Source organism: Sabethes cyaneus, chromosome 1 (assembly GCF_943734655.1).
Source record: "Sabethes cyaneus chromosome 1, idSabCyanKW18_F2, whole genome shotgun sequence".
In the NCBI taxonomy this organism is placed as follows: domain Eukaryota; kingdom Metazoa; phylum Arthropoda; class Insecta; order Diptera; family Culicidae; genus Sabethes; species Sabethes cyaneus.
In genome coordinates this window covers 145,426,043-145,449,404 of record NC_071353.1, presented here as the reverse complement: position 1 = coordinate 145,449,404, position 23,362 = coordinate 145,426,043, and the positions used below count along the sequence as shown (strand labels likewise).

The 23,362-nt window shown below is 40.4% G+C and overlaps 1 protein-coding gene across 1 annotated transcript; it reads right to left on the bottom strand.

Moving 5' to 3' along the window:
- Window positions 1-14,129: 14,129 nt before the first annotated feature.
- Window positions 14,130-15,287, bottom strand: LOC128746347 (zinc finger protein OZF-like). The gene has a single exon (XM_053843399.1). It carries the CDS (start codon window positions 15,285-15,287, stop codon window positions 14,130-14,132), a length of 1,158 nt encoding a protein of 385 aa, XP_053699374.1.
- Window positions 15,288-23,362: the final 8,075 nt, after the last annotated feature.

Sequence of the window (23,362 nt, the reverse complement as noted above, 5' to 3'; positions counted from 1 at the left end):
AGGTTTTTTGGGGCCAGGAAAGGTTTTAGTGATGGTTAGAAACCCCTCCCCCCACCAAGAGGGGGGGCTCCCATACAAATGAAACACAAATTTCTGCATAACTCGACAACTAATCAAGCAAATAAAACAAAATTTGGCATGTGGGTGTTTTCGGTGACAAGAATTTATTCTATGGTAAATTGAGACCCCTCCCCTCTTTATAAGGGGAATTATAACTCCTCTCCTCTTTAAAAGGGGGGCTTCCATACAAATTTCCTCATAACTCGAGAACTAATCAAGCAAATGGAACCAAATTTGGCATGTGAAAGTTTTCTAGGGCATGAATATTTTCTATGGTGAATTAGAACCCCTCCCCACTTTAAGAGGTGGGGCTCCTATACAAACGAAATACAAATTTCCTCATAACTCGAGCACTAATCAAGCAAATGGAACCAAATTTGACACGTGGGTGTTTTTGGAGACAAACATTTTTTCTATTGTAACCGTGCGTTACAGGATCCTCTGTTTTTTTTAATATGTGCTTAAATGTTTGTTTACTTTCACGTTTCTAGGGTTATTGTTAGTAGGGTTAGTTAAATGCCAAAAATTGTTAAAATAGGTTAGTTAGGTTAGTAAAATAAATAAATAAATAATTAAAATTTTGTCAACACACTAAAACAATAAACACGTGACACAGTGGGTACAAGTGGGTGGTGCAACGACAGTCACCACCAGACTAGTATAACAGAAAAGCTGACGGGGGGGAAGGAAACTGTTATACGCGGCATGACACATAAAACTACGCGAATATGCGGCCATAAGCACGGAAAAATACCGCGAAAAAGCTTCTTCGTGGCAAAAATAACCACCATTCTTCAGATAGTATCTGGTTGTCGTGTGCAAAAGACTTACATTTTAAGTAAGAACAAGTGCTAGTAGTGAGAGGTGGAATTAAGTTTATTCAGGTAACAATTAAACCCTGAAAACGGAATTGTCTGTCCGTAATACAAGTGGATAATTATCATCCATTGTCACCCTCACAGGACCTTTTATTACACCACAAATTGTTTGTGCAACCGTGGAACGGTTTGCCATTAAAGGTCAGCACACGATCGGCCTAGCGAGCCCTGGATGCTCGCTACGTCTAACCCGTAAAGGACCAGCGGCAGTCCTCTGGCCTTGGGCCATAATTATCAAGGAGGACATTCCCCTCTCGGCACGGTCATTCCGGTATCGTCCTGGGCCTGTCGATCCTCCGTCAAAGAGGGAAGACCAGAACGAGCGGACTAGCACCGGTTAGCAGCGTCGCCTTAACCCTAGCAGCGCGCGCGGAGCGTCCCCCAGCCTCCCCCGAACAGTGAGTCAGTAGCAGAAAGCAGCGGAAAACTCGACCAGCAGCAGTAGCGACAGCGGTACGTACCGGTTTTTCACCCATCACCCACACCCACACACACATACACACCCACAATAGAAAAGAATAAAAGCAATAGTTTTTCCTAATTCCAATCTTTTCAAATCCTCCAAACCAAATTATCACAATAGCCCAAGCCAAGCAAGGTGAAAGTCGACTGCACGTTTGTTCGCGAAGCCCCTCTGATTACCCAGTAGTAAGCCGATCCTGGGACCATAGTCACAGGGTCTCTTGCTACTGAGCTTTCCCGGTACACACAGTAAAGACACACCAAGGTACCAGTTACACATGGCGCCCAACCACAACACACGAAAGGTAATCAGAGGACTCGAGTAGAATAAAAAAATCAGTCGATTTTTTCCCTAGGCGGCAGGAGAGTACACAACCAACAGAAAGTGATTGTGTAGGATCCTTAAGCTACCACCATTAAAACCGGTATTTCTGTACACTACTTACTGTTTAAATACTTACACTAGACTCTGACCATTCTGTTTAGATCGCGGTTGAGTGCGAAGTATGAGTGAAACACACTGATTAAGCTGTTGAAAATTAAAATCACAAAAAGAGTAGCAACGAATATAGTAAAATTCGGATACAGCAGCAAAAATAGCTGCACTTCAGTGGAAAGGTCCTGAATAAATAAATAACTAGGCACACAGACACAAAATTAACGAAATTTTATTTTTAAATTGTTTAATATTATATGTACATCATTTTTCGATTTAATTGATTCTCTACGGCAATTATAATTTGGTATATATTTATTTAACTATTTATATTTAAAAATGAATTCTGAGTTTGAGTTGCAATATCGTTCAATGAATGTGGAGCATCTGCTCGCAGATGAGATTGAACACGAGTTGTTTATCAGGAAGGTTGTGTTTAAGACTGGTGAATCCAGCGATGCAAAGAAACGAAAATTGAGGAACAAGTTGAGAGAGCAACGTGAAACCAATGTTGTCACGCTTGCGTATTTCGAAAACCCTGCGGAGTGTGAAGACGAACTAAATCGCGTAGATGAAAAACTTGCTAAAATTCGTGACCAGCTAGAAAACAGGAAACCTAAGAAAGCAGAACTTCCCGTACTGAAAACTAGATTGATCCATCTGTTGTTCAGACTGGACAGATTGAAAAAGAACTTCGATACAGCAGGACTGGAATGTATAGCAATGAAAATGTTGAATGATCACTTTAGCTTGTTATCCGTAGATCCGGATGCAAGAAAGCGAACTGAAGAACAGATTAGGGCCGAATTAAGCAACGCTAGTATCAGGGATGTGGAATCTGAACACGAAGAGCCAGACGACAGTGATGACGAAAGCATACTAGAGTCGGTGGCAAAACGAAACAAAAAGAGAAACAAATCAAGGAAAAGGATTTCTAGTACTCCTAAGCTGAGAAGGAAACGGCAAGTGAAAGCGAATTCAACAGAAGAAATTATGGAGAAAATGCTGAAACACGTAGAACAGTATATTGAGTCGAAACTGAGCAGTCTCGATATCAATGATAGAGAAAGTAAGGACAGAAATATAGAATCGAATGATCTAGAAGGAAATAATGAAAAAATGAAAGAAGCGCAGAATAAGAAACCGAAAGTTAGCATAGAAAAACCGAAAAAGCGGAATTACAGAAAAGTGACTAGTAGTTCAAGCGATGATACTTTTTCCGATTATGATAGCGATGAATCGTATGCTCCAAAACGGTCACCACGTTCAGTAGCCGATTGGAGAATGAAATATGATGGTAGAGATGAAGGGAAAAGGTTGAATAAGTTTATAACTGAAGTAGAGTTTATGGCAGAAGCAGAGAACATGGGCAAACGAGCGTTGTTCAACGAAGCAATTCATCTCTTTAGTGGAGATGCTAGGACATGGTACATTGAGGGGAAGAGTAACAAAGACTTCCGAAACTGGACAGAGTTAGTCACGGAGCTGAAGCTTGAATTCCAGCCACCTGACATGGACTTTCACTACGAGCAGCAGGCGGCACACCGGTGGCAAAGACGCTCTGAGAAATTTCAAGAGTACTACAATGCGATGATGGAGATTTTCCATTGCATGGCGGTACAGCCCAGCGAGCAGAGGAAATTCGATATCGTTTTTAGAAACCTACGCTCAGATTACAAAAATGCGTTAGTAATTAAGGGAGTCAGGAATCTTAAATCGCTGAAACATTGGGGACGGAAATTAGATTCCGCTAACATGCCGATGTACAAGAGCAAAGATTCCGATAGACCTCCAAAAACAGTACAAGTACACGAAGTCAAACACTTCCCACCGCGAAAGGAAGATCAATTAGATAGAAAACTGTGGGTCAACCAGCCAACAGCTAAGAAGTCTAATTGGCAGCCAAAAGAGGAAATGTCAAAACCGTCTGCACCCAGGAAACCGTACCCAGGGAAGGACAATGATCAGCCACGTTCCAGTAAGGGAGATTTGGAAAATAGAGTTGCGAATCATAAGGTTCCAGAAAAACTAGTTTGCTTTAACTGTAGAGGAAAAAACCATCGCTTTGAATCCTGTCTAAGGGAGCGAGAAGTCTTCTGTACCGTTTGCGGTTTTTATAATTTTAGAACCGAGAATTGCCCGTTTTGTGCAAAAAACGGAAGGAAGTCGGCGTAGAAGGTCGCCGTAATTCTTTTAAAAATCCTTCAACCGTATTTGTTCCATACTGCTCGGAAGTTAGCGAATTGAAGTTGAGATTGGAAGGCGATGATAGACCGTTTGCCGAAGTGTCAGTATTGGGAATAGAATTGATAGGGTTGTTGGACAGTGGAGCGCAGGTGTCTATTCTAGGAGCAGGAAGTGAGAAACTGCTTAATTCATTAAAGTTAAAACAGTTCAGCACCGAAACAAGATTGTCTACTGCCGGAGGAGATAACTTAGAGGTCACAGGGTACGTAAACCTGCCAATTACGTTTAATGGTAGGACAAAAATTCTTACGACTCTGATTGCACCGAAACTGAACCGTCGGTTAATTCTGGGAATAAATTTCTGGCGTTTATACAACATAGAACCCACAATTAAAGGTCCTTCGGGAAATTTAATAGAGGCGCTAGAACTGCGTATTGCCGAGCAGGAGAAGAAAGAATTATTAACTACAAAGCAGAAGGATCGATTAGAAGAAGTTAAAAAGCAGTTTAAGATATTTGTGGAAGGAGGAAAATTAGAAACAACACCATTGATTTCTCATAAGATTGAATTTATAGATGAGTTTCAAAATGCCTCTCCTGTCCGGTTGAATCCGTATCCTTGGTCGCCGGAAGTGCAGAGAAATGTAAACGAAGAGCTTGATAAATGGATAGATTCTGGAGTGGTTGAACGGTCAAATAGCGATTGGGCATTGTTAATTGTTCCGGTAATGAAGAAGAGCGAGGGAGAAGATGGAGAGGAAAAGGTCAAAGTCAGGATGTGTCTGGACGCGAGGAAATTGAATGATAGGACAAGGAAAGATGCCTACCCATTGCCACACCAGGATAGAATACTGGGAAGATTGGGCGCGGCCAAATACCTATCCACCATCGATTTATCTAAGGCGTTTTGGCAAATTCCGCTTGACCCTGCCTCACGGAAGTATACAGCCTTCCGAGTGTTTGGTAGAGGGCTTTTCCAATTCACCCGTTTGCCTTTCGGCCTAGTTAATAGCCCGGCTACACTATCGAGGCTTATGGACCAGGTATTGGGCTACGGAGAATTAGAACCAAACGTGTTTGTGTATCTTGATGACATCGTAGTCGCAAGCAACACGTTTGAAGAACACATTCGTCAGTTGCAGGAAGTGGCAAAGCGCTTAAGGACTGCCAACTTGTCAATTAACGTTGAGAAGTCCAAGTTTTGCGTTCCTGAGCTTCCGTATTTAGGCTTCATCCTCTCAGAACACGGTGTAAGACCAAATCCGTCTAAAGTTGAAGCTATCGTCAACTTTGAGCGACCGTCATCGGTACGTTCGCTAAGGCGCTTCTTAGGCATGGTAAATTATTACCGCCGCTTTATAGAAGACTTTAGCAAAATGACTAGTCCTCTGACGGATTTGCTGAAAGGAAAACCGAAGGTAGTAACGTGGAACGAGACAGCGGAGGAGGCGTTCAATTTGCTTAAAGAAAAGTTAATTACCGCGCCAATCCTGTCCAACCCAAACTTCAATCTTCCATTCAAAATACAAACAGATGCAAGTGATATAGCCATCGCTGGTGTCCTAACACAGGACCTTGCGGATAAAGAGCATGTTGTAGCGTACTTTTCTCGAAAGCTTACGACGCCTCAGAGGTCCTGGAAAGCAGCTGAAAAAGAGGGGTTAGCAGCACTGGAAGCAATCGAGAAGTTTCGTCCATATGTCGAGGGTTCAAGATTTACTCTCGTGACGGACTCGTCGGCTCTTTCATTCATTATGAATACGAAATGGAAGCCTTCCTCAAAGCTTAGCCGGTGGAGTATCCTTTTGCAGCAATACGATATGCAGATCCAACATCGCAAGGGATCGGAAAATGTTGTTGCCGACGCACTTTCTAGGGCAGTCGAAGCTGTAGAAAAGACTGCAGACAGTTGGTATGCTAACTTATTTAAAAAAGTTGAAGAGGAACCGGAAAGCTACGCGGACTTTAAAATAGAAGAGGGCAAACTCTATAAGTTTGTATCCAATCTGTCTGATGCTCTGGATTATTCGTACGAGTGGAAGCTGTGTCTACCGGAAGGATTGCGAAAAACGGTAATGCAGCAGGAGCACGATGATTGTTTGCATCCAGGGTATGAAAAGACCTTGTATCGGCTCAAAACTCGGTATTATTGGCCGAGAATGGCAGCAGATACCAAACGATATGTCCAAGCTTGCGATACATGCAAGCAATGTAAACCGTCGACAGTATCGTCGGTCCCTCCTATGGGAAAACCAAAGATAACTGATCGCCCGTTTCAGATTATTGCTTTGGATTATATTCAAAATTTGCCAAGAAGTCGAACCGGAAATTGCCATTTACTAGTTGTTATGGATTGCTTCTCTAAATGGTCAATGCTCATACCGGTGAAGAAGATTGAGGCTAAATTGGTTTGCAGGCTTTTGGAGGATCAATGGATGAGACGTTATGGAACCCCAGAGGTGGTGATTAGCGACAATGCTACCACATTCCAGGGAAAAGAGTTCCAAGCGCTCCTCTCCCAGCGAGGGGTCCAACATTGGCCTAATGCAAGGCACCACAGTCAGGCTAATCCAGTAGAGCGGACCAACCGGACGATAAATGCCTGTCTGAGAACGTACATGCAGACAGACCAACGAGTGTGGGACACTAGAGTAGCAGAAGTTGAGGAAATGATTAACACTACAATCCATGCCTCAACTGGTTACACGCCGTACCGCATTCTGTATGGGCATGAAAAAGTTGTGAAAGGTGAGGAACATCGTTTGGAGCGTGATGAAGGGGAAAGATCCGTAGAAGCGAGGGATCAGTATCGAAGGCAAGTTGGGGGAAATATATTGAGCACGGTCGCCAAGAATTTGCAAAAGAGCAACGAAAAGCACCGTAGAATCTATAATCTTAGACACAAAAAGTTTGCACCAACTTACCGAGTGGGCCAAAGAGTTTATAAGCGGAATTTCCGCCTCTCTTCAGCGGCGGATCATTATAACGCGAAATATGGACCGCTTTTCACCCCATGCACTATCGTTGCCCGACGCGGCTGCAGTTCTTATGAACTGGCCGACGATCAAGGTAAGAATCTCGGGATTTTTTCAGCAAAAGATCTTAAACCTGGCGACGAATAAATTCCTAATACCTAGAAAAAAAGGGAAATATAAAATACATTATTATCTGTTTGAAGTTGTCTGATAATGAAACAGAAACCACAAACCAATAACCAGCTGCATCGTAGCTGCATTATAGTTGCATCATCGATCATCAGAGTTGATTGACCTCTGAACTCTAATGAGATGATCCGTGTGTTCTGCTTATCTCATCGTCTATCTATCTCATGAGATGCATATCGTGAGTGATAGATATAGATGATGAATATCCGAGCGGATGAACACTCCAACGTGGGTGAGAAGCTTTACCGAAGTGTAGAGATTTCGCCATGCTAGAAGTTGTTCATAACCTGAAATGAGATGTGACGTCACAAATAGAATTAAGATTATGGAATTCTTTGAGTTAATATTAAACAAACCTACAGAATGATTGAATATACAGAACGAATATAAAACATTCCCCTACAAGAAATGTGATCGCTACTTACCTGAAATCTTGAAATCAGAAACCGAATTGTTGCAGGAGTTATTCCTGAAATCCCCAGGTGGCCAACTGGGGGAATGAATCCTGGAACAACAGTTTCAATCAGCCTAACAAAAATATGGACACATAGAATAAAACTTTCCTGGAATCACTAAATCCACCGAATGATTGCATCCAAATTAGAGTTTCTATTCTAAATTATTTAACTGCAGATTATCATTATTCACAAGAACACGTTTTTATTCCGAACGCGATCGCGATTGTAGGTAGACTGAATTGTTTAGTATTTCGTCGATTGTATTGCCCAATCAGAGAATCGATTAAACAGTAAAATGAAGTAGCAGAGCCTCACCAATGGTGTTCACAGTGATGCCTAAGCATAGGAGTAAAATCACACGTGACAGATTATGGCAAATTTAAATTAAATTTAGCTTTTAGTTGTACACGAATTTTAATATGTTTAGTTGCTCACTCAAATGTGATTGAATATTCAAAAGCTACGAGTAAATGTAAATGTTTTTATGTTTATGAATGGTTAAGTCTATTAAGTTTTTAAAGTAATTAGTGTTTGTAAAAATAAATGTTTAGAATGAATTCGAACATTTATTTTACCGAGGTGGAGGGATAGTGTAACCGTGCGTTACAGGATCCTCTGTTTTTTTTAATATGTGCTTAAATGTTTGTTTACTTTCACGTTTCTAGGGTTATTGTTAGTAGGGTTAGTTAAATGCCAAAAATTGTTAAAATAGGTTAGTTAGGTTAGTAAAATAAATAAATAAATAATTAAAATTTTGTCAACACACTAAAACAATAAACACGTGACACAGTGGGTACAAGTGGGTGGTGCAACGACAGTCACCACCAGACTAGTATAACAGAAAAGCTGACGGGGGGGAAGGAAACTGTTATACGCGGCATGACACATAAAACTACGCGAATATGCGGCCATAAGCACGGAAAAATACCGCGAAAAAGCTTCTTCGTGGCAAAAATAACCACCATTCTTCAGATAGTATCTGGTTGTCGTGTGCAAAAGACTTACATTTTAAGTAAGAACAAGTGCTAGTAGTGAGAGGTGGAATTAAGTTTATTCAGGTAACAATTAAACCCTGAAAACGGAATTGTCTGTCCGTAATACAAGTGGATAATTATCATCCATTGTCACCCTCACAGGACCTTTTATTACACCACAAATTGTTTGTGCAACCGTGGAACGGTTTGCCATTAAAGGTCAGCACACGATCGGCCTAGCGAGCCCTGGATGCTCGCTACGTCTAACCCGTAAAGGACCAGCGGCAGTCCTCTGGCCTTGGGCCATAATTATCAAGGAGGACATTCCCCTCTCGGCACGGTCATTCCGGTATCGTCCTGGGCCTGTCGATCCTCCGTCAAAGAGGGAAGACCAGAACGAGCGGACTAGCACCGGTTAGCAGCGTCGCCTTAACCCTAGCAGCGCGCGCGGAGCGTCCCCCAGCCTCCCCCGAACAGTGAGTCAGTAGCAGAAAGCAGCGGAAAACTCGACCAGCAGCAGTAGCGACAGCGGTACGTACCGGTTTTTCACCCATCACCCACACCCACACACACATACACACCCACAATAGAAAAGAATAAAAGCAATAGTTTTTCCTAATTCCAATCTTTTCAAATCCTCCAAACCAAATTATCACAATAGCCCAAGCCAAGCAAGGTGAAAGTCGACTGCACGTTTGTTCGCGAAGCCCCTCTGATTACCCAGTAGTAAGCCGATCCTGGGACCATAGTCACAGGGTCTCTTGCTACTGAGCTTTCCCGGTACACACAGTAAAGACACACCAAGGTACCAGTTACACTATGCCTTAGGAGGGGGGCTCCTATACAAATGAAATACAAATTTCCTCATAACTCGAGAGCTAATCAAGCAAATGAAACCAAATTTGGCATGTGAAAGTTTTCGAGGGCAAGAATATTTTCTATGGTGAATTAGGACCCCTCCCACTTTAAGAGGGGGGGCTTCTATACAAACGAAATACAAATTTCCTCATAACTCGAGCACTAATCAAGCAAATGGAACCAAATTTGGCATGTGGGTGTTTTTGGAGACAAAAATTTTTTTATGATGAATTGGGACCCCTATGGGGGATATGGACTCTCATACAAATAAAACAGAAATTTTTGTGAAACTCAAAAACTAATCGAACTCGAGAAATTCGAGACCCTTCCATAAAACATTAGTCAATACAAGACCACAAAAACTATCTATAGTAACACTAGATCATTCAGGACGAGACGGTCGCGAGTGTTGCCGGTGACCCGCCGTCGGAAGCGCCGCCCACTGGGGGGCTTGCAAAACTCGAGATTGTGACAAAGATCATCTGAGATTCATGATTTATGTACAACACAGGTTAATTTGTGGCAATACGAAGTTTGTCGGGTCAGCTAGTTATCTATATTTAGAAAAAAATTCATCAATTTCTAAGATGGCCGTTTTTTAGCAAATTGATTTTTAGTTTTTAAAATGCTCTTTTTTTCAGTGTAGGAAATAATTTTTATTTTTTCAGTATTTTTTATGAAAATTCAGAATATTTTCATTTGTTTTGTCGAACGCAGAAACTCCACTGCCTACACTGGGAAAACTTTTCGTATAATTTATATGTGTCCCACACATAGATTTTTGCAATGTGCCCGGTAAATAAACTTTATGTGCCGAACAGTTATCATTCATGTGTTTTTAACAGTTATCATTAAAGTTTGCACATACTATTCATATGCGTATAATTTTTATGTGTACTTCTGGGTGGCTGGACGGCTTGGAGAAATCGACCGGCTCTAAAAACATTCAGAGTGATAATTTGAATTATCAGAGCCCGTAATACAGCTAGAGAGCAGCGTTGCCAGACTTCGCTGAGGAAAAATCCGTAGTTTTATTACCGAAGAAAGCGTTATACATTTCAAAGTTTCAATTAAACAGTTAAGGTTGATTAAATTTTGAATCAAATTGTAGTTTGAATGCAAATTTAACCGATATTTATGTTTCATTTGTAGGTTTGCTAGAATCGTTTGTTCCTTTTGCCTTCAAGTGTTTGTTTGGATATGTACTGCTTGTTTTCTAATATACGAGAGTTTCTTTTAACACAGATGGACTCGGCTTCCTTCCTCCTAAATGTGTGATCACTCTTTGTCACATTTGTTTTATAGTTATTGTTATTCGAAGGAAATTGCTAATTTTTAAATTAAATAATTTCATTAAAATGAGATTTGACTTAAATTAATTAAGGACGCTTACACTCGACTTTCGTTATTGATTTTTCATCATTCGCCTTTCATCTGTGTTTTTCTCTTCTTTTGTCTTTTCGTCGTCATCGTCGTCGTCGTCGTCTCTCTCTCTCTCTCTCTCTCTCTCTCTCTCTCTCTCTCTCTCTCTCTCTCTCTCTCTCTCTCTCTCTCTCTCTCTCGACGTTATTTGTCACTTTTTGGGCGTTTTTTCAGTTCCGTTTCGTTTCGTTTTCGTCATCTTGCATCATCTTCTCGCTGTCTTTACGTCGCTTTTACTTCTTTTTTTTGTAGTTTTTACGACGCGTCATTTTGTCATCCAGCTGTCGTTTATCGTCTTATCATGATCTGTTCGTCATCTTTACATCACATATACGTCTCGTCTACTCGTCATTTGTTGTCAATCCGTTTTTGCATTTTTCGCTTTTTTCAACGGTTTGTTACCGTTTTGTCGTCTTTTTTGTTGTTGTTTTTCCATCTTCATTTTGCCGATTTTTTCATCGGTTTTTTGTCATCTTACCGTTTTATTGTTGTCTTTTCATCGCCTTTTCTCGTCCTTCTTTTAGTTGACTTTTTGCCTTTTTTGTTGCTGTTTTAGCGTGTTTTCGTCCACTTCACCGTATTTTTCTGTTATTTCTGTCATTTTCAACACTTTTAAACTTCTGTATCACGTGTTTGTTCTCTTTGTCGTTTTTCTTTGCTGTTTTGGCATCTCTTCATGATCTTATTGTTGTCGCGTCAATAAATTTGACGCCTTGATAAAATCTCTTCCATTTTTTGTTGTATTTTTCTCTATTCATCATCACTGTGTCGTCTGCTTGTCAATTTTTGTCGTGTTTTTATTCTTTTTGTAATTGTTTTGGCGTCTTTTAGTCGTGTATCGTGTTTTCGTCATCTTTACATTGATTATTTGTCTCTTTTCAGTGACTTGTTGTCATATTTTACGTTTTTGATGCAGTTTTTGGTAGATTGCTTTTTTGGCATTTTTCGGTAGTTTTTCATCGTATTCCTGTCGTCTTCCGTCTTTTTTTCTTCAATGGGCTTTTCGTTTATTTGTCATTTTTCGTTCGTCGTATTTCCGTCATTTTTATTTGCTGTCTTTTCACCGTTCTTTCATCGTCTTTTTGTTGCCTATTTATTGCCTTTTTGTTGTTCTTTCGTTGGCTCTGTCATCTCTTTGTTCTTTTCTTCCTATTCATCGTTTTTTTGTCGTATTTTTGTTAGAATTTCGCCGTATTTTCGTCATCTATTCGTATTTTTTGCGTTTGTTTTTTACTTTTGTGGCCATTTTTGTCGTCTTTTTAACTGCTGTTTCGGCGTCTTTTCATCATTCAGACGTCTTTTCTTTTTTTTGTCATCTTTTCATCGTCTTCTGTCGCCGTTTCGCCATTTTTTATTGTCGTTCCGTAACTTTTTTACTCTTTTTCGTCATCTTGTTTGTTGTCTTTTTTCTGCCTATGTATTGCTTGTTCTTCCGTTGTATATTCGAGATCTTTTCGTTGTTTTTTTAGCTTGTTTCGTCGCCCTTTTGACGCTTTTTAAATGACTATTTGTTCGCCACCTCTTCGTCGTCTTTTTGTCATTTATTTGCTTTGTTTTCGTTGTTCTTTGGTCATATTGTTGTCTTATCGACGCCTTTTTGTCGTTTTAAGGTTTTCTTTTCTAAGTATTTTTGTTATCCTTTTATGTTTTTTGTCACCTTTTCATAGTATTTTCGTCGCTTTTTGACGCCTGCTTTTGGCATTTTTTGTCGACATTTGTTGCTGTTTTTTGTAATTCCTTTTGTTACTGTTTTCGTGTATTTTCGTCGTCTTTTCTTTCTTTTTTGTCACCTTTTTATCGTCTGTTGTTGCTGTTTCGTAATTTTTTCCGGTTTGTTATCTTTTTGCTGCCTTTTCGTCGTTCTTTTGTCGTCTTGCTGTAATGCATTCATCATCTTTTCGTCGCCTTTTTGATGCTTTTTAAACATCTTTCTGTCGTGTTTTTTTGCGGCTGTTTTAGTGTCTTTTAGTCATCTTTTCATGTTAATTTCGACGTTATTATCGTCTTTCACCGTATTTCTGCCAACTTTTTGTCGTATTTTTACTGCCTCTTCATTACTTTCTCATCATCTTATCATCGCTCTTCCGTTGTCTTTACGCCGGCTCTTCGTTCGTCCTTTCTTCGTATCTTAGTCATCTTTTAATCGCCTTTTTGTTGTGTTTTCTAAACAATTTTTAATCATCGAAAAGCAAAACTAATTATTACAAAAAAGACAAGAATGGGCAGCACCAAATTTTCTGGCCGACAGATTGCGATTCCTCTTGATGGCTCTTGATTAAAATCTTACCACGCAGTTTCCGGTCGACAGTTCACTCTGATTATTAGTTTGAGGCTTTCGAATCGTCGTCGATGTTTCCTTATACCGTTTGATAACGTGGCATGCAGTATTTCTGGGCAACTTCAGCTAGCTGTTTCAGCTAGCCTAGATGCAGACCACAATGGATTTTCCAAATATCTGTGCACAATTCTTTCCCGTCTTTCGGCTTCACAGCTAGGTGAAGCTAACAAAACTTCCGGTACGTGGGCGCCAAGAACTTCCAAATCTGTCCACCAAGAGCGCCACAATATGAGCAAAAGTTTGTTCCATTTCTACAAGAAGCAAGCTTTATGCTGTAACCCACCAAATCATATAAGAAAGTCTCTATATGGAATTTGAAAGAGAGTAGAACTTTAATTTTTGTTAACAGAAGCACCACGAGACGAATTTCTGGCGAGTTGTAACATCACGCTACATATTTGCTTTCCTAAACAATCTTGATTAAGCAAATGCTATTATTGTGTTCACTTTAATAGGAAATTTTATGCCGTTTCCAAATAAGTAATAATATTGGGGTGGCTTCTCAACGATTTTTCCAGCTAAAACAGCAAAAACAAAGAACAGTCAAAACGTTGTAACGGCACGTCTCGGTACGTTTACTGTTGAATAATGTATATGGTTCGGTACGACCATTGATAAGTAGAATGTTTCGGTACGATCATTGTTCAATGAAGTATATGGTTCGGTACAACCACAGATGGATGAAATGGTTCGTTCGGCATTATTCGATACAATTTAAAGCAACACAGCAACAAGATTGTTCTGTTTAAACGCTGTGATTATTTTTTTATTCTAACAAATATAAATGCACCTAAATATTAAAAACTACATGCACAGAGGAGCGATATTACATTAAATAACTGAATTGCTAAAAAAAAGCGTTTCGGGGTTTGGTGGAGGCTTCAGGAAACAATCAGCCTGTCTGGCTGCTTGATTCGGAAACCGAATCCATTTCATCGCTCGGCGGCAGTTGCTCAAATTTTTCACTTTGTTGCTGCTGCCGCACCTTCTGGACCCTTCCGGAGCTCCGCACAATTCGGCCTTGAACTGTCGTCGGTTCACCGACGTCGTGCGGTTTGTTATCACTACTGTTGTGTACATTGTACCGATGGTTCCGAAAATTTTTCTCATACATAAACGCTTTTTCACACATCGTGCATTTGAATGGTCGATCTTTGCACAGGTGATTTTCAAGTCGTTTACGTGTAACAAACTGCATTCCACACTTGGAACATCGCTTCTCTAAGTGTAGCTTCATGTGACACCTCAGGTCGCCCTCGTAGGTATATTTTGCATCGCATTTATTACACTTGAATGGATTTTTCCCCAGGTACGAGTGGATCTTCTTGTGATCACCTAGCATATACGCTAAGTTATACGACAAACCGCAAATGTCGCACGGAAATGGTCGCGCATCGTTTGTCGGATCGTGCATTTTTACATGTCGGACTAAATGTTCCTTTCTGCAAAATGTTTTGTCACATATTACACATTTGAATCGTTTTTCCGTAATATGCGTTCTTATATGACGGACTATAAGTCCTTTTCCGGAAAAACTTTTATCACATATATCGCATATGAATTGTTTCTTCGGATTGTGCGTTTCTGTATGTTCGACCAAATGTGCCAGTTTTAAAAAGGCTTTACCGCATATGTCACATTTGAATCGTCTTTCCGCCAGATGAATCATCTTGTGCAGCTTCAGATTGCCGATTCTGACAAAGGTTTTGCTGCATATCTCGCATTCAAATGAGCGTTCGTCGCTGTGGGATTTTTTGTGCCTCGAATAGCCATTTTTAGAAACTAACTTTTCGCAAATTTCACACTGCTTCAACGGTTTGCTTTGGTTCGGATCGGACATTTTCTCCGTAGAGTGAGTGTCGAGATGTTTGCGTAACGAATTGCGTTGTTTGTACGTTTTACCGCAAATGTCACAACTGAACTGTGGTTTACAAATCTTGTCAATTTGTTCATCATCATCATCATCATCGCAGCAGGCCGCCATCGAATCATCATCGCTGCAACAGAAGAGAAGGTACCGTGAAGAGCGTTGGAAAACAGGAGTCCACATCTTAGTTGAATTGAAGGTAATGATATTCGAATCCAAAATCGGATTCCTACAGTGAAGTTTGAGCTGCCAGAATCTTTCTTATGATCAACCTAGTTTCTAAAGCTTAACTTAAGGTGTGGCAGAAAAATCTATTTGAAGCAGAAAAAAAGTAACGATGTGCAGACAAACTTCAATCCAGCAAATTTTAAACGTCATTTAATAGAGTGCCACACGCAAACATGGCACGGCGCTTGGAATTGGTAAGAGAAAACAGTGCTGTGAATAAAGTCCCTGTGAAAAACGAGCAAAACTGTCAAAGGTTAACATTGAAATTTCGCGAGAGAAAGTGCCGCTTGGAACCTTACAGTTGGTGACAAATCATAGTTAGTTACAGGGAATGAAGCTAAGCGACAAAAAATACATCTCGGAAAAATATGAAAATACCATAAAAATATATGTTGGAACTAAGTTTGCTACATTGCTGATTTTTCTTATAATATCAGCGTGACCTAATTTAAGGTTTGGTGATGTAAATAATTTGTTTTACTCCAATATTTTATTTTCTACTAAGTCTATACATATTTATTGATGAAGTGCATCGATATACTCGCTGAGTTTGCAGCTACTTTTTGAAAGTAAAACAAATTGAAAAAATTCTTTTAATCGGGGCGTGACAGCTGGCATGTGATAGGGGTAAGATCGCCACCTAGCATAGGAAAAATCTAACCTCAAAATTCATTTGTAAGTTGTATCAAAAACGTAAACAAAGTGTGTGCCTAGTTCTTTCGGAGATGGTTCGCAGTTATAAACGAGTTTCTGGCCGAAAAAGCTGGACAAAAATTAGCTTGGTCGCAACTATCGAAGCAGTTAACACTGGAACATCTATAAAACGAGCCGCTATTGAGCACGGAATACCTCGAAACACTTTGAAGCGGCATTTCAATTTAGACAAAAGGCAAACGGAGCAGCAGGAGCACAGTTTGGGCCGTTACAGAAACATTTTTACGCAGTAGCAAGAGCGTGAACTGGTAAATTACATTCTCGAAATGGAAAAACTGTTCTACGGAGTTACACCGAAAGAGATTCGGAGTATGGCATTCCAACTAGCTACAGCTAATGGAATAAAGCATCCATTCGACAAAAAATCCGAGCTAACTGGGCACGACTGGCTCTATGGTTTCAGGAAACGCCATCCAGAGCTTTCCTCGCGATCTCCATAAGCCACATCAGCAGCGCGGGCCCAAGGTTTTAATCGAGTAAATGTACGTGATTTTTTGATACGATGCAGCATGTGCTGGAGGGTACCAAATTCCTGCCGATCCAAATTTACAACGTCGATGAGACTTGCGTTATGACGGTATAAAAGCTTCAAGGTTAGGATTGGGTATTATTATTAATTTGTCTTTCCTTATAGGTTCAAACAAAACGATCAAAAGTATTTGCTCTAAAAGGAAGGCGACAAGTTGGATGCATAACGTCCACCGAGCGAGGTACTCTTTCTAGGGCATGTATTTGTGTGTCTGCAGCTGGACAATTTTTGCCGCCGATGTTGATATTTCCTCGTGAAAGACTCACGGATAAGTTAAAGATTGGTGCTCCGCCAGATACCCTGTTTTGCTGTAACTCATCTGGATGGATGACAGTTGATTCATTTAACTTGTGGTTCGATCATTTTCTGAAGCATGTTTGGCCGTCTCCAGAACACGCAGCATTGATCATCCTAGATGGACATGCATCACATACTAAAAACTTTAGAAAAAGCTTTTTAGAAAAAGCTAAGCAGAATAGTGTTACAGTTGTGAGTCTCCCACCGCACTGCAGTCACAAGCTACAGCCGTTGGATGTCTCCTTCATGGGGCCACTAAAAACAAACCTCTCCCAAGCGACCGAAAGGTTTCTCAAGAAAACCGCTGGAAGAGTTGTAACCCTCAATGACATTAGCAGCCTTCTGGGAGAGGCATTCATTAAGACTGCCACACCGTCCAATGCCATTAACGGGTTTATAAAAACAGATATCTATCCTTCTATCCAACAGATTCATTTTCAAGGAAGATGAATTTACTCCATCAGATGTGACCGATGTTCAGACTTCTCTCCTTGGCGGCACTATGCTAGATGATGACCTTGACCTTGAACCTCCTTATATTGGCTTCAACGATATCGGACAAGAAATTGTACAAGACATGATCTCGATTGCAAAAACCCACTTTCAAGGAGACAGTTTGTGTTTCCGTCGATAATTCGACACGGGAAGACCCGGCTTGCTCAGAAAGGCAAAACACTACGGAAAGCTTCAAAGTTACACTCGCCATGATCCAACCTCTACCTAAGATAAAAGGTAGACTCATGTCGCAACGTCGGAGGGAAAAGGCTACGGAGTTGACTAGTGAAACATATCGCCGGGTACTGATATCGGCAGAAGCAAGCAAGAACATCCTGCGGGTAAACCGAGGACTTAAACGAGCTCATAAAATGCCTTCCAAGCTTCCCAAAACGAAATACTCGAAGCGACAAGATAAAGATAAAGAAAATATAGAAGATTCATTATGCGATGTATGTGGTCTCCGCTTCAGTTCCTCTGAACGTGGGGAAGGCTGGTCGAAATGCCGAAATGCGAGAAAAAAGTAACGATGTGCAGACAAACTTCAATCCAACAAATTTTAAATGTCATTTAATAGAGTGCCACACGCAAAAATGGCACGGCGCTTGGAATTAGTAAGAGAAATCAGTGCTGTGAAAAAAGTTCCTGTGAAAAACGAGCAAAACTGTCAAAGGTTAACATTGAAATTTCGCGAAAAGAAGTGCCGCTTGGAACCTTACAGCTGGTAACGAATCATAATTTGCCCCCAAAGTATCCCGATTGGAAAGTCGCACAGCGACTAATGGGACCTTCATGGGAAGCAGTCAACCTAACTATAACAAGGACTGCAATGCCAGTACTTGTATCGGGTGCTGTTGATAAGATGCGCTTTATTATCGGAGTTGTTTCAGGGAAACAACGGTGTGTTTACAAGTTGATTCTGTTAGAAGCAGTAGCCTGTCAGATCATCTATAAATTTAGTAACCTATGTAAAACTATATAGAATACATTTTCTTCACTTCAGTTTTATCTACTAACCAGTGTAGTTCATTTACGACTGTTATTATTAGGTTATAGGTCCAGTACTAAAAATGGCCAATAGAGCTGGAAATGGTCAAGCTGTTCAGCAACAAATTCAACATTTATCCAGTCTATCAGCTATCGAACGTTTAACGGGCCGCGAAAACTGGTCGACATGGAAGTTTGCCGTTGAAGCTTTTTTGGAGTTAGAAGAACTCTGGGAAGTTGTTAAGCCAATTCAAAATGCAGATGGAACGCAGCCAACAGTCGATGAGCGGAAGTGCCGAAAAGCACGAGCTAAGATTATATTACTTTTGGATCCTGTGAATTACGTGCATGTCAAAGAGGCGAAAACGGCTAGAGAAGTCTGGGCGAAACTCGAAGCAGCATTCGAAGACACGGAATTAATTCGACGAGTGAGACTTCTTTGAAAATTGATCACCACAAGCCTAACTTCGTGTAATTCGATTGAGAATTACGTACTGGAAATTATATTTACTGCTCATCAGCTACGGGGCGTAGGATTCGAAATTTCCGTAGTATGGATTGGTACCTTACTGCTGGCAGGACTACCGGAAGAGTACAAGCCTATGATTATGGCATTAGAAAATTCAGGTATTCTGATTACCGCCGATAATATTAAAACCAAATTGCTTCAAGAAGTTCAAGTCGGATCACAATCGTCAATGGAGAAAAATGCATTCTTAGGCAGAAAACCGTTTAAACCAAGGCAGAAGCAAAGCGTAGCCGAAAACAGGTCAGCTGATTTTCCGAAAGGTCCAAAATGTAAGCGTTGCCATAGATATGGTCTAAAAATGCCAGGACTGTGATTGATCGTCCGCGGCAGTGGAGGTTCACCGGTATCATCCGTAACAGTGTTGCATCGGTGGATCGAATATGTGCGCTTGTCTCAACTATATTCGCTACTGGATGTAGCAAAGGATTGTGAGGTTCTCGACAATTACCCACGTTGCATCGTAACCTAAATTTGCAACGAGCCGTACCATGCTCGTTCAAGCACACCTGACAGAGAGCCCATTTATCAACCACTTCCATACGGTCTTCGTATGTCATGTCCCTGAAGTTCTGACATATTTCCGAGATAAAGTCGGTGACGGTTCTTAACGTGACCCGTTTTTTGTTACGTTTGTAACGAACCCATTCGCGCTTGTCATTGTCCGGAAGCTTGCCCACCAAGTCCTGTATCGATAGCGGGTTTACGAGCTGCAATTTCAAATCTGCTGCCTCCAGATGTTCGTAGAGCTGCTCTACTACGGTCCCAAATGGAATGAAGCTAGCTAACTTTCCAGCCTTTGGTGGCTCTAACCTTTGGACCCTTTCCAAATGACTCTGGAGTAACTCTTCTGGACGACCGTACAGAGTTCGAAGTTTCTCGATTACCTTTGGAACCGACTTCAGCAAAAGAAGTTATCCACGAACCAATTGAAGCGCCAGACCTTTGAGGCACTCTTGTAACCTTACCAGATTCTCGATATCTGTAAAACCGCAAGCTTCATTCGAGGCTTGATATGCTCCGTAGAACAGCGGCCATTCCTCCGGTTTTCCAGAGAAAGCTGGTAATTTCTTTGTAATCGCGCTCCGTGCTGCTAGTTGCATCTTGCTCGGCATTGAACGTGGCTGCCCCAGCCCATTTTGGCTAATCTTGTAAACTTTTTTCCGTAGCTTTGCCTTTGAGCTTTTCAGGCTTCCTCCAATTTCCGACTCGTCAATTTCGCAAGAATCAGAATCGTCTTTTTCTTCTGACTGCTCTTCGTCGTCAGCGCTGTTGTCTGCATCGGACCATTCACGACTAGCAAAACCATGAAGTGTCTTCATGTTTTGCTCCGTGAGCTTTCCAACCTCTGAATTACGAAGAGGCGTGATTTGCTTCCCCTGACGACGTGCTGACTCGGAGCGGTTTTGTCCTATACCAGGCCTTTTTTTACTTTGCCCATTGGTGGCTTTTAGCTTCTCCATTTGCGAGTCCAGATCCGCCATCTCGTTTTGAAATGCTTGTCGACTTGCTTTCATTCGGTTCAGCTGCACCTTCTCCTTTCTTGAAGAATCTGTTCCCGCAGTGCCAAATCGTCCTTCTCTTCTTCTTCACGCATTTGTTGTTCCAACAGCAACCGCTTTCTTTCAAGCGCAGGCACGTTTCAGTTCTCGTTCCTTTTTCTTCAGTAATAATTCCGCTTCCATTTCTGCTTCCAAACGCTTCTGATTCTGCTCCATCTCTTTCAATTTTTGTTCTACGGAGATTGCCAGGTCGGATCTGACACTAGAGCGATCGACATTGTCGACGTTTTTCTTACTACGACTTTTCTCTTTTAGCTCCTTTTGCTTCTTCGTACTTACGGGCAAGCGCTCTACAGCTTTTCGTCCAAATTAGCATCAACAGCTATCCCGACGCAACGGATATGGTACCAATCTTTGCAGCCATCACAACCGATCATATCTTCATTCGTAATTGAAACCTGTTCGTAAGCTGCGCAAGGAGTTTGCGTGAAGTCTAGTTCTGTAGTCTCGTACATAGCGTTTTGAAGGATATTCTATTCCGATTTCTCGTTACTTATTTTTGAGAATGTTCGGATAGAACTGTCAACTATTTTTGTAGCAGCAATTGGTTTTGTGCAGCTCAAACTGTAATTGTATTAGGGTAACAAGGGGTAAGAAGGCCCGGCGAAGTAAGAGAGACCACATCGATTTCGCCAAGAAATCCTTAAATTTTCTACAAATGTATGTTTTGTTTATTAGACTATCTAAACACTTTCGAGACAACCTGTGGCACTCGACCGTATCCAACGTCAAAACTAGAATCAAAACAAACTTTTCGTTCGCAGTGTTTTCATGCGATATAATTTCAGCAGCAACAATTTTAAGGTTATTCAGCAGAAAAAAGCTATGTATTTTGTCGTTTCTCTTACCACCGACTTTAATTGGGCAATTCTTGTTCTGTGTGTGGCGGAAAAGGTATATAAAATAGTACGGATTGGGAGATAAAAGCAAAATAATGTAAATTGTTAACTAGGGGTAAGACGGGCCATTTTTCACGGGGTAAAAGGGCCATACGTCATAGTGCTCATAATTGCCTAAAGTTCTTCTGTTTAGTGTCTTAATAGATTTTAAAAATATTGAATGAAAAAACCAACTTTTTTCCTGTTGAATTTGACTAACTTTTTTATTATTCTGACAGATACGCATTTCGTTTACGACTTTCAGGCTTCATTAGTGTCTTTTTCAAAATAGAGTACACCTGTAATAACAATTTTTCCTGAATCTGAGATCATCCTGTCTAACACAGAGCCTCCGACGTCAAAAGAAGCCAACAAGTGCCATTCAAATAACAAAATCAATGTAAATTTGGATCTAACGAAATCAAAATTCGATGATCCCAAGTCACTTAACGACTCATTTAATGTGTTGCCTTCTTTGCCTTCACCTAAAGTGAAGCGTATTTAAAGAGTAAGTGTCTTGCTGACAAATCAACAAAATAACGCCAAGAAAAGAGTGAATAAAAACCAGTGGAGTAAAATAACGTCTACTCTTTTTTCAAAATGGAACCTTCTTTTAGCAGGTCTCTAAATTAAACTATACATTCTTTTAGCATGTACCTAAAACCCCTTAAGAACTTGTTCTTACTTAGGTAATAATGTGGAAATTGTGTTTATAACTCAAAGAAACCTTCAAATCTGCCACAATCCGCCTCACTCCGCCATGGTCCGTCTTACCCTTTCGGTGGTCCTTCTTACCCCGCCTGGTTGTGAACGAGTAATTTTTAGATGTTTCGAAAATTGATGAAAAATCACGGAAAAATAGACTAATTAATTCTTTATATAATTTTTAATGGTAGATAAATGAATGCTTTTCCATGTGTGGTACAAGAAAAGGTGAATTTTCGTACACATTTTATGCTAGCAAGTTATTCGCTTAGGGGAGCCGTCTTACCCCGTCTTCCCCTACATCTATCAGTTTCATAAATTTTCATTTGATTCTTTGACTTACAATAAGTAGTTTTCTTATTACCCTTCGTATACACTAGAAGTTCCTTTTTTCGACTATTTCACTTTTTCCTTTACTTTTGCTTTTCTTGGTAAACTTTAATAAATACCTACATCTTAATTACTTAATCACTTCTTTTCAGGTATGTACTTACGATTACTTATTGATTTAACTAATAATCTTTTTCTCTTTTCAGACTAGGTAACAAGCACAACAGCGAGATTCGTGCGTTCAAACCTATCCTAAACCTAAACCAAACCTATTGATCAATTGTTGATTGTGAAGGAAAAATTAAAATAATTCTTCTGTGATTAAGAGGAAGTTGTATACCCAATGCCCTTCTGGCATACAAAAAAAAAGGAAGTTGTGGGCATTAACGAGTGTCAGGTGAAAATAACACCTCAAAAAGACAACTTGACTGAAAACTATGCGAAACCGAAATGTACTGACGCGGAGCCAGATGATAATGTTGATGATATCAAGTTGGATATACTCGAAAGTGTAAAATGTGGTGCTCACACTTCCCGACTTAGTGTTCAGGATGTTCTGCAGGAGTACAAAACAAGACTGTCTAATAGTAACAAAAAATGTCTTAAAACGCATCGTAAACATTTTGCTTTTCACAAGACGACGTTACTTCCGAAAGTCTGTGAAACAGGATGGAACATTTGGTACATTCTTTTGAAGTACATATTTTAAAATAAGTTGGAAGAGGACCGTTCTTGGCCACACCTAAAAATGATGACCCGGAGAATGGTAACTGATTATTATCTCTGCCCTCAGTTGGTTTTACGTTTTTAACGTAAAATCACGTTTACAAAACAGGAATTATTTATTTTGATATAACCTGAATCAAGATTTACAGTTCTGTAAAAGTGTAAAACTATTTCTTTCGTTCGTTTTTATCGTTTGAACATTGAACCTAGACGAACTTGACGTCTTGAAAGTAAACCGTAAGCCCCCAGTGGTTGGTCAAAAATTTAGTCCGCAGCAGAAT

Coding starts and splice junctions, on each gene's coding strand:
- LOC128746347 (XM_053843399.1), bottom strand. CDS start 15,287: ATGTGGACTCCTGTTTTCCAACGCTCTTCACGGTACCTTCTCTTCTGT.